The sequence below is a fragment of the Oratosquilla oratoria genome, chromosome 5, assembly GCF_046742065.1.
Source record: "Oratosquilla oratoria isolate Oo_2021 chromosome 5, ASM4674206v1, whole genome shotgun sequence".
Classification (NCBI taxonomy): Eukaryota; Metazoa; Arthropoda; class Malacostraca; order Stomatopoda; family Squillidae; genus Oratosquilla; species Oratosquilla oratoria.
Window position 1 is genome coordinate 33,005,100 of NC_134781.1, and position 12,500 is coordinate 33,017,599.

A 12,500-nucleotide genomic window follows, 5' to 3' on the forward strand; every position below is an offset into this window, starting at 1 on the left:
ACTTTTCGGGCAATCATGGGTAAGGTTATATGGATAGTATCTGATTATATATATATATATATGTATATATATATATATATATATATATAATATGTATGTATATACATATGTATATATACATATATATATGCATATATATATATATATATGTGTGTGTGTGTGTGTGTGTGTGTGTGTGTGTGTGTGTGTGTGTGTGTGTGTGTGTGTGTGTGTGTGTGTGTGTGTGTGTGTGTGTGTGTGTGTGTGTGTGTGTGTGTGTGTGTGTGTGTGTGTGTGTGTGTGTATGTTGCGTGTTAACGTGCGCGCGCGCGTGTGTATATGTGTGTGTGTAAGGCACGTTAACATAAACATCCACCTTTACTCAACTTTCATTGGCTTGAATCCCTTCCAGTCACCCACCCGACACCCAGTCCCAATCCCCCACCCACCCCCAGTTCCGTGGAAATCGCACCCCTGAAAATGACAGATTCCCCCCAGCCCTCCACACGTGCCCCTGTCGTGGGTCGAACGGCCTTTTCCTGTCCAGCAAGGTCACCGCGTCGTCACTCCCTCGGGAGGAGTCGGGAGGTGTTCGCCCGTCACGTAGGGACGTATATAAGAAACGGCATCCGCCGTCGCACCCAACGCACAAGCGAAGAAACTGCATCCAGGCCAAGTCGTCTAACCGCACTCGCTCACTCGCCCACATCGTAACAACAATGGACCCGAAAATCATTCTGGTTCTTCTCTGCCTTGCGTCGTAAGTATATTGGGACTGTTATACATGGACACCAAATAACACGTAACGTAACGTAACCCCAAGAAGATACTGTAACTGTGCTCGCACCATTTTCACAAAGTATAGTGTGTGCACATCGCACACTACCTGTCGCACTCTACCTGTTTTGGGTGTGCTTAGGCGCGAGTGTGCGTATGGTGTGTATGCGCGGAGCGTAGCACTTGTGATTAACAACCAAGGTCTTACATCATGTGTTGGACTCGTGATAGACAGCTTTTCCCTCCCGGAAGAGAGCTCAGAGCTCATACATGTGACCGATCTATGGGTAATGCTGTGACCTTTACACCCTTACCCAACTCCCCGTCCACGAGAGTTGAAGTAACGACTCGCAGCGTAGCGATACTGAAAATATTTCAGCCCTGGGTGAGACTCGAACCCGGACCACCGTAGTGGCGGCCACGAACACTACCACTAAGCCATCGAGTCGTGTCGTGTGTGTGTGTGTGTGTGTGTGTGTGTGTGTGTGTGTGTGTGTGTGTGTGTGTGTGTGTGTGTGTGTGTGTGTGTGTGTGTGTGTGTGTGTGTGTGTGTGTGTGTGTGTGTGTGTGTGTGTGTGTGTGTGCGTGCGTGCGTGCGTGCGTGCGTGTGTGTGTGTGTGTGTGTGTGTGTGTGTGTGTGTGTGTGTGTGTGTGTCTGTGCTAATACATACAGTATACACAACATCTAACACAAAGGATAACTGACCTATCTCCAAGTGATGACTCTCTTCCTTGTTCTTGTCGTCACGGACTGTAGTTCACCAGCGCTTCTGTTCTTGCAGTGTGGTTGCCTGCGCCCCCAGTGCCCGCGCAGCGTCGTCCCCATTGTCCCTCGAGCGGGCAACCCATGGGGTGGACAGAAGAGCAGCCGCCTACGGAGACGTCCTCTCAAACCTTGTAAGTGCCCAACCCTCTTTTGTAGTGCTAGTAAGTTTACGCTAATGATGATCTGGCTATGAGGATGAAGTTGATTAAAAAGCGTTCGGTTAGGATACAGGGTACTTCAAAAAGTCAATAACAAAATAATTTCGTGAATAGAGAAATGAAATAACACCTTGTAATTACAAGTAAAATAATTTAGATTATGACAATTGCAATAATAGAAGAATTAATTATCAATTATTACAAATCAATAAAGAATAAAAGATTAGATAAACAAATACGAAATGATGCTAGTAATTAATACAATTTTAATCATAACGAAACTTCATGGCCCTGAGGAAGCTTCCCTTTTTCGATCTCCTATGTTCCTCTTGCCTTACAGGTTCACCGTCGTTCCCGCAGAGCAGCAGCTCGCTTCGGCAGGAACTTTGACGGCCCCACTCCCAACTTCGGCACCAGATTGTAAGTCGATTCCCTTTTGGCGTCAGCTCCTCCTAAGTTACTATATCCCCTCCAAAGTCACACTCAAGTCCGTAAAGGTTTCCAGAGCATTCCTCTCGGTTTGGGGTTAGTTAGTGGCCCTTCGAAGTCACACTTACATCTGTACAAGTTTCTAGAGCCTTTTTCTAGGTTTGAGACTAGTTAGTCGATTATCTGGGAAAGGATAAACCAGCTTAGTCTGCCGGGTCCTACTGTGAAGGTGTTGTGTCTTGTTAAGTTTTTCCTGACCCAGATAGTGGGCGGGAGACAAGGATGGTCCTTCATTCAAAGGAGCTAAGATGGAAGGGAAAATACATGGGTGTGGAATGGGTGAAGGGTGGGTGTATGTCTTGGCTGGGGCCTCTCTCTTATAATTGGGCAGTGGCCTTTTGGTGTATGTATGTACTTTATGTATGTAATAATATGATAATGGTAATCTGTTTATTGAGTTAACAGAGATATAGTGATACATTTATAATATACAGTTTGTACTAATCTTAGGATCAGACAGTACTTGGCGCTATGTATGTATGTATGTATGTATGTATGTATGTATGTATGTATGTATGTATGTATGTATGTATGTATGTATGTATGTATGTATGTATGTGTTTATGTATGTGTGTATGTATGTATACATGTGGGTGGGTGTAGTGTCCTGTCCTTAACATCCTTTCCTTTTTGTTTTACAGTTGCCCGTATCCTGAGATCCCGGTCCTCTGCAAACAATTCCCACGCTTTCCTCCTTCAGAACCATGGTTTCAGAAAGTTCAAATCTAACTTCAGAAGACCTGTCCCCAAAAGTCTGTTTATCAACAACAGCAAACCATAAGATAGTTTACTTATCAGGAAGTTGTCATCGACTGATTGACATTGGAGATATGTTCGATTTCCTTCTCAGCCAGGATCCTCTGCCAACGTTGACAATACTTGTTTTGGAGATGTCTCACAAGACGCCTCGCCGTGTATGTAAGTGTACATAAAATTTCTACAGTGTTAGGAGTGAAGACTGGAGTGTTGAATTTTGTTTTCATGTTTTAACGATTTTACTTAGGCTGTGTCTATGTGGAATGGTGTCACATCGTGTACCTTTTTTGTCAAAGGAATTATTACGATCTCTATGAGCTTTACGTGACTTTGTGGTCAAACACTCATTAACACGCATCCACAAAGTGACTGTGACACAGAGTCTGTTACAAAGACATGGGAGTGTTTTGCCGTTGATAGTCTTGAATGAAATCCAGTTCTAGTATGTTCAGCATCTACAAATAAAACTAAGATCATCACAACATCTATAATCCATACTGTTCGCCCTGGCAAACAGATTTCACATGTAATACAAATACAGAGGCTTCCTTCCTTATAAAGGGAAAAAAGCGTTTTGGTCAATAGTTCTAAGAGCTTAGACATTATTCATCAATGACTATGATACATCAATATATAGAATTCCAGAACTGATTTTGCCTGTGACGTAACCATGGCAACGTATACAGGTTGTTGGACTTGTGCATGCCAACTGCCCAGCTTATGGATTGCTATTGTTGTTTTGTTGCAACAATTCTTCTATGAATTAGCAACTTCACGACTGTTGTCATGATATAGACGATAGAACCAACTTTATATTATTTATGTTGTACCTAGATCATGTTGAACTATGATGGATGTTTATATATATATTTTTTTTAGATAATAAAGATAAATGATCATATCTTGTATATCTTATCTGACCCCGCAAAATGGGTTTTTCTATAAAATGTCTGCACTCGAAAAAAAAAACTGTACTGGACTGTAGTTTACCAGTGCTTCTATCCTTGTGGCCAATATCGCTCCATTCAGAAAAGTGTTTCTGGACTTTAAAGCCTCTCTTAATAAATAAATAAATAAATAAATAAATAAATAAATAAATAAATAAATAAATAAATAAATAAATAAATAAATAAATAAATAAATAAATAAATAAATAAATAAATAAATAAATAAATAAATAAATAAATAAATAAATAAATAAATAAATAAATAAAAAATAAAAAACCCGGATTTAGAAACTGCATTGTTAGACAACGGTCTTGCATGACCAGCAGTTCGCTTCAGCGACTTCATCAATAACAAACATCATTGTTAGCTCTGCTCCTAAGATTCTTATTCTTAGATAGGTTCTGAATAGCTGTATGATCAGTCCACACTCTGATTGGATAGCCCAGTATCATAACTTTGAACGTTACAAACAAGTGCCACCCTTTAAGGGCGTGACTTTACCTCCATGTACCAACAATTTCTCTCCTCCTCCACCCCTTTCTCCAATCAGAAAGGCTGTTACACTGTCTCAAGCAACACTGCCTACGGAAGCACTCTTGTCACGAAGCGAAGTGGCTTAGCGTTAACATTTCACAACATCAGCACCTCTATCGATACACTAGCTCGTATCCACAAGCATTGGACGGTGAGCGAGAATATGCAGCTTTCCAACTCCTGAGCGACCATTGTTTCAAAACATCTAAGTCGTAAAATGAACTTCTCGCCACCTACTCCCCCATCTACCCACCCACCCACCTCAATCTACCAGCCTCTTACAATCCCATTATAGCAGTATTTCATCACAACTGCTCGTGATTGGCTCTTGCGCCTTGAATCCTCAGTGCAACACCTAATCAGGGTCATTTGTGATCAAGATATCGCCATCATGTCAGGTTTTTAGTCAACAAACTCCAGAACGAGACCACGGCGGTGACACGCTCAAATGGTTTTGAGTTCTCAAATATTCTGGAAGGAATAATGTTTCTCAACTAGAGGGCCACGGGAGGGACCCAGAGGGCCCGTGCCAAGGGCACTCCTTAATTCTAAACTAACTCCTAAGTGAGGAACCTAATCAACCAACTCATGTCAGTGTTGTACCGCGTGGTCTTTCACACCCATTCAAATAACAGTATGATTTAATACCCTGCGATAGAGGAGATGACAAAATATCATTACAGTTTTTAAAGTCGTATACGTGACCTGTCAGTAACAGATAAGAATAAATTTGCCGCTGCGTGAAAGATAAGCAGGGGAGCCAACGCATGCATGCAAGTTAAAACAGGCCCAGTATTTTTTTAACTCCTTTTACAGAAGTCTAAATTTTACAATGCTGAATATTCTTGAGTAGAGTAAAATCAGACTAAAAATACTTCTACTCCAATATATCAAAACCACATTCTAACCAAATAACTAAAATCTTTGAAAATATATGATATTATAATCAACATTGCATTAAATCAAATCCTACTATGATTAAAAAAAACAGTGGTTGTTTAACTAGCATTTCTATTATTACCATGAATATATAAAGATATTCAGTTGCTTTTCAAAAATAGACGAACAATATTCTATCGATTATAACTTGAACCATTAAGCGCGTCTGGGTGAGGCTGCGTTCCTACTACATCACTCTTCGTAGGGGCTCGCTACCTTTCTGTCTTTTTTTTTTTTTTTTTTTTTCTTAAGATCATCGACCCATAAGGGGGTCATTAAGCTTGGTGTGAACCTACGATCCTGTTTAGTTTACCATTACAATTTCCACAACAGTCCTGTTGTGCGCAAGTAATACACTACTTTGTCAATAAGGAAACAGTCATTGGCCAAAAGATTTGTCACGTTTAACTAAATTTTGTTGAGTCTGCAATGATGTATAAGCGCCTGGCGCTGTATGCTATATTTCGTGCAGTGTATGACTATATGTCTTATAGATAGTATAGTGTTGCAGGTGTTGCGCTGGGGAAGAAATACCCCAGTGATATAAGTATCTAGGTGGGTGATGTGAGTGGAATTCATCCTCAGCCTTGCTATGGCGATTTCCTCCCGTCTATTGCTTCTGTATGATGTTGACCAATCTGTTATGTGCTCCTTTTGTTTATGTGTGATGTGGAGATTGCCCCACTGGTGTTGCCATTGGGCGTGTAATTGTTTTCTTAAGATTGAATTGAAAGTGCCTGTGTCTATGGGTATATCTATAATGGAGTCATTTTCTAACGGAGATTTGACCAGCGTGTCCGCTTTCTCATTCCCGGAAATTTCAATGTGGCTGGGAACCCAAGAGAGAATAATGGACTTGTTGGTCGTCGAAAGTGCGCTAAAGATTTAGCCCAGGAGAAAATTCCCCATTTGGTTACCTGACTTACTTGACTGTAATGTACTCAAAGAATCTGAGAAAATAACAAAGTTACTATGTGTGTCAGATTGAGCCTTTTCTATCGCTTTGTATATTCCAAAGAGTTCGGCAATATAATTCCTCGTATGGTCCAGCAATCGGAACATCATCCGGGTTGTGGAGCTATATAACCCTGTCCCTGTCTTACGGCCACACTTGGAACCATCCGTATACAGTGCCCTGTGGCCAGTGTATCCGTTGATGACTTGTAGGGTCTTCTGTCGGAGTTCTTCTACCGAGCACGATTTCTTCTGGAGGTCTTCGTTGATGCTGACGTTAAGGGTGACCTTTTCTCACGGTGGTATGTGGAACGGCTTCAATTTTTCAATAGACCACAGTGGCACTGAATACTGCTTGCATAAGGATTGGATCCTGATGGAAAAGGGATTAAAACTGGAGTTGGTAAAGTGTTCGTATTGGGACGCCGCCCGCTTGCAGGGATGTCGTGGGATACGGAACACTTAGGCGACGTGGCGAAATGTAAGTTCGCGCCTGTACTGTAGTGGATGGGGGGCGGGGGCATTGCCTTCAACTTCCAGCCTCTCGATTCTTGTGCAGCGTAGTGCTCCAAGTACAAGTCGCAGGCCTTTGTTTTGGATGATGTTCATGGGTTGTAATGTGGTTCTTGTTGCCGAACCATAAATCTGACACCCATAGTCTAATTAGCAAGGATTTCCTATCTTCTCCCCAATTTGTGCCCGTTAGCTTGCGTAGCAAAAAAAGTCTCTTGTTGCACGCATCAACTAGATACTTTACATGGGCTTTCCAGTTTAGCCTGGAGTCCAGTTTCAGGTCAAGGAAAAAGGTTGAATTTTGTACTGGAATGGGATTTCCATGTAATTGCAGATCGATTCCTGCTTGGGCTCTGCGTGAAAATACAACCACTGTTGACTTTACTTCCGAAAACTTAAATCCCCATTCGTCAGACCATTCCTGGAGCGAGTCCAGGACAAGTTGTACGTGAGAGCCGGAAAAACTAGCGTTTGATGAGGAATGCCAGATTCCGACATCGTCAGCGTATAATGAGTATTTAAGGTTCCGAGGTGAAGCAGGTAGAATATCGTTAATAAGTAACATAAATAATGTGGGACTCAACACACTTAACTGTGGTACGCCATTTTCTTGTATGCGTACTGATGAAAAGCAACCTTGAATTTTGATAGAGAATGTTCGTTCTAGTAAAAAGTTTTGAATTAAAATAGGGAGATTCCCTCTAAGGCCAAGTGCATAGAGTTTTTCGAGGATACCATGTCGTCATGCCATGTCGTAGGCTCTTTCTAAATCTAAGAAGCAACCTACAAGGAAATCTTTCCTCTCGAAACTTGAAAGGATATCATGTTCCAAGTTGACCAAATGGTTGAGACTACTTCGATTTTCCTGAAACTACATTGGGCAGGAACTATCAAATCTTCAGATTCGAGAATGAATTTTAATCTGTTATTGACCATACGTTCTAATACTTTGCATAAACAGTTGGTAAGCACTATAGGGCGATAAGAGAGAGGACTCTTTGGGTCCTTTCCCTTTTTGAGAATAGGTATGACGTGGGCATGTCTCCATGTTTCTGGAAATTCATGATTAATCCAAATTTCGTTGTATAGCTCCAGTAATTTGTTGAGCGAGATTGAATTTAGATGTTGCAGTATCTCATATCTAATCTCATCCGGTCCAGTAGAGGTCCCTCTACACGTGCTTAAAGCCTGTTTAAGCTCATGTATTTGGAAGGGAGTATTGTATTCGTGGTGTGTATGTGTACGGAAGAACAGTGGCTCTGCTTCCAGTCTTTGTTTATGCTGTAAGAATGTTGGCGAATAGTTATCTGTATTGCTTGTTTGTGTAAATGTACCTGCTATTATGTTTGTGATGTCGGTGGGCGTACCCACAAATGTGTTTCTTATCGTCAAAGTCTTTATGGTAGATGCATGTTTGCCGTCAATTCTCCGGACGGCTGACCAAATCTACGTTAGAGGGGTGTGCATGTTGATTGTCGAAATTAAATCACGCCAAGTCTTTCGCTCGGACTGTTTATTGATTTTACGGGTCTCTGCTTGCGCCTTTTTAAAAGTAATCAAGTTGGGTAAAATTGGGTTCTTTTTAGAAGTTCGATAAACCCTATTCCGCTTGCAAAGTGCTTTTCTGCAGTCTGATCTCCACCAATGAACTCTATGCTTGTGAAATACCGAGGTCTTTGGTATGTGCTTATGCGCTGAATTCAAAATGGATAGTGTTAAATTGACTACTTTGTCATCTCTCTGGTGTTGACGTTGGTGGTACGCTGATACATTTCCCAGTTCTTTCGTCACAAAGAATTTGGGACAGGGAGGGGGTGGGTTGTCTCCATAGGCTAGAGCAGCCGTAACGTGGTCACCCCCTATTTTTAGGATGACTGGGAAATGATCGCTGAGCATGGTGTCGTCATGCGCAGTCCATTCTATGTCGTCAGACAGCGCAGGAGATGATATGGATAAATCAGTGCATGAAAAAGTGCCCCTAGCATTGTCCACACGAGTGGGATCGCCAGTGTTTGGGAGGACCAGGTTGTTTATGTTCAGAACTGCCTCTATCTACTCCCCTCGAGCACATGTTCTATCACTCCCCCACAGTGATGATGGGAATTGAAGTCTCCGACTATAAGTTTATGGTGGGGTAGCTATCTTGTTAGGTTATTTACCTCCTGTAGTGGGAATGGTTGGTCGGGAGGTAAGTATCTGGAGCAGATGGACGCAAGTTTGTTCTGTATTTTTGTTTTGACGGCGACTGCTTCCAAGGTTGTAGATAGTGGCAGCTCCACTTGGGGAAGGCAGTCGCTAACTGCAACTGCGGCCCCTCCTCCAGGGGTGAACCTGTCCTTCCTATAGATGGTAAAGTTTTTCAGCTCTAATTGAATACTGGGATTTAGGAATGTTTCCTGTAGACATATAACTGAGGGGTTGATTAGAGAGTTGAAAAAATGTCATTCACTTTACTTCTAACACCTCACCAATTCCACTGGACGATTTTCATTTTATTTTATTCTTTTAATTTTTATTTATTTCATATTTGCTTCGATTTCTCCCTCTCTTGGCCTTAGTGGGAAAGATGTGTTTTGCCCCGATGCTCGGTCTGGGCTGGATATCGGACTTAATAATCGTTTGCAGGAGCCGGCGATCTCCATGGGGACATCCTCTTCTTTTCATGAAAGTAGCAGTTGACGACAAGACTGACGAGTTAAACACCATGTGAGGACGGAGCCTTTATTTGTACGACGTTTCGCTTATTACGGATTTTTCAAATACGAGGAATGGAGGGAACGGGGAAAGAAAGAAGTAGGGGAGGGGAAGGAAGAGGAAGAGGAGGAGGAGGAGAAGGGGAATTGAATACTGGGAGAGGTTGAGAAGGCTGGCCCAAACGTCCGCCGGCAAATTGCTCACAAAGGATGGTTTAGAATTTTGTTGGCCAAGGGTATTAAAGGAATTATATGGGGTGAGATGTTAAACATGCCCCTATTTTGTTCAATAGTGTTGGTTTCTTGTATGACCGCTGCTTCCAAACACTTCCTGCGGACCTTGTCGGGCTCTCGTATCAGCAGCTCTGTATTCTTCCAGTCCATCAGGTGGTTTTCCCTGTTCCTCTGTGCCACACATGCATTGGTGGTGACATCATGCCTGACGTCGTAACGGTGTTCACATATTCGTGTATTCAGGTCGCGTGACGTTTCTCCGATGTAAGCTTTATCACATCCCGAGCACGGAATACGATAAACACCGGCTTTGGTACCCGGTGTTTGGTTGTTGTTTGTTCTCGTCCTCGTGATGTCTTTGATCGTCCTGCTGGTCTGGCACACTACTTCCAAATTGGTGGTTTTTAAGATATGAGTCAGGTTGGTGGTAACGTCGCTGGTTGGCAACACGAGACGTTTTGTTGTGCTGCCCTGCTGCCTACGGCCTTCCCGAAACTTAGCGGCCTGGAAATTTTAGTTGTAAAAAAGTCTCTTTAATAAACCTACACTCTTCTTCTAAGTATTCTGCACTGAATATTCTGAGTGCCCTAAGGAAGAAGCATATTACTACTCCTTTCTTCTACTCCCACCATGACATCAGGAAAGAAAGGAGTACTAATCATTTTTGTCAACTTTTATTATTTTTTGTTTTGTTTATTAATTGATTAATTGATCTACCCACTTATTTATTATTTTCTTTGCTTCTTTCTTCTCGAATAAGCACAGAACATTAACTGTTTAATGTCTACATTATTTAGATTTCAAAAGTAGCAATCATCGTGATGATTTTTTTTTCTTTTTCTTTTTCTCACCAAACTCTTGGCACCTTTCAACCATGCATCTAGATTTGATCGACAACTTCCACATATCACATGAGGGGCCCATGGTTTTTCTTGGTCATCCATACTCATTCCAAAATACAGTCTACCGGTATAAGCAATCCAGCACTTCGCACCTTTCACATTTTTATGTGATGCATGTTTAGGTCCAACATAGAATCCACACACATAATAGAATGAATCTGGTAAATTCCTGCATCCTCTTGTAGCCATTGTCAAGAACGTCAATATTTATAATATAAACCTGGGAAAAAAAAGAAAATTGTAACGACAATTTATTTTACATTTCTTCATATTAGTTTCATTTTCTATATCATTAAAACGGCCGATGATAAAAGCATAGCAAGTATATATTTGGAACCAGCGCAAAAGTTTACCCTAGAATAGCTAAAAAATTTAAGAGAAACAAAACTTTTGTGAAAAAAATACCCAGTGTTATTTATGGTATTGTATGTCACGTTTTACCTCACTGATCCACTGATATATGTTGGTATAGTTTGTTATTTTTGAAGTATTGTGGAAAGCCATTGACATCACATATGAACAATGTCGTTATTTTGACAATACTCAGTTTCTTTAAGGTTACGTGGCAAAAATACAAAGATTTGATTACATCTTTGTCAAATTACTCGGAGCGATTGTATGACATATCACATCAATGGCTCCATACCCTCAAACAATAAAAATGCTTTAGGTGCATTCACATAGCCTTCGAGGTGTATGACCGATTAAAAAAATAGACAATGTACCCTAGTTACATGAAATCTTTGCACTATGGCATTCGACAATTTACTGAAAGAAGCAATGGTTCTTAAAATTCCTGCTATTTCAGTACGATGGGCATTAGTGACTGGGAAACGCAGAATACTAAACTGTTCATATTAACTTTGTTTCTCTTTTGTTACAATGTCCTCGATAATATTACAAGCACAGTAATTTCAACAGTTGACTTTGCTGATGACACTGCACTTGTGTCGAGGTCAGAGGAGGGACTAAGGCAGTTAGTGACGGAGTTTGGGAAGGTATGCAATAGGAGGAAGTGTTGGTAAAAGTAAAGTGATGAGACATACAAGAGGTGAGGATGGCAATAAGCTAGAGGTAAATCTTACAAGAGAGAGGTTAGAGGAAGTGGATAGTTTCAGATATTTAGGGTCGCATGTAGCAGGAAATGGAGCAGTCGGGGTGGAGGTAAACTGTAGCGGAGCGAGGGAAGCAAGTGAAAATCTTGGAGGAATTAAAAGTGTCATGAGAAATAGCTATCTGTGGGTGGATGCGGAGAGACGACTGTGTGAAGGGTTGGTTGCGCTTACGACACTGTATGGGACAGACTTGAAATATATGGGAGGCAGAAAAGAAGTGTCTGAGAAGTATGCTGGGTGTTATGAGGATATATATATATAATGAGGAATGAGGGAGTGTGGAAAAGAGTAGGTGAGGAGCCTACACCAGGAGGGGCAGGTAACAATAGTCACTGCTAGAAGTCGGAGAAAAGTGTGGGATTCGAACCCACAAAATATGTGAATGAGAGATCAGCACACTTAAAATTACGCCACAAATGAGGAGAGCAGGGGTGGAAAGGGACCTGACAGATAGGGGAGATGAAAGAATACTGGGATGTTTTGAGCAAGTGGAAAGAATGAATGAGGAAAAACTAGAAAAAAGAGGTGTGGAAGGCAAAGGTGGATGGAATAAACCTGAGGGGTAGACCAAGAATCAAATGGATGGGTAGGGTGAAGGGTGAAGAACGCACAATGAAAAAAAAATATATATATATATATATATATATATATATATATATATATATATATATTTATATATATATATATATATATATATATATATATATATATATATATATATATATCAAGAAAAATATCAAACC

General features: G+C 41.1%; 1 protein-coding gene across 1 annotated transcript in view; it reads left to right on the forward strand.

Annotated features, from left to right (window-relative positions):
* Positions 1 to 3,814, forward strand: part of LOC143025731 (uncharacterized) — a 20,409-nt gene extending 16,595 nt beyond the window's left edge. Inside the window, exons 2-5 of the mRNA XM_076185737.1 lie at positions 392 to 739; positions 1,539 to 1,653; positions 2,021 to 2,100; positions 2,811 to 3,814. Of these exons, the coding sequence (XP_076041852.1) occupies positions 392 to 739; positions 1,539 to 1,653; positions 2,021 to 2,100; positions 2,811 to 2,898 (631 nt within the window). The 3' untranslated portion in view covers positions 2,899 to 3,814. The remainder of the gene's footprint in view (positions 1 to 391; positions 740 to 1,538; positions 1,654 to 2,020; positions 2,101 to 2,810) is intronic.
* The last annotated feature ends 8,686 nt before the right edge of the window (positions 3,815 to 12,500 follow it).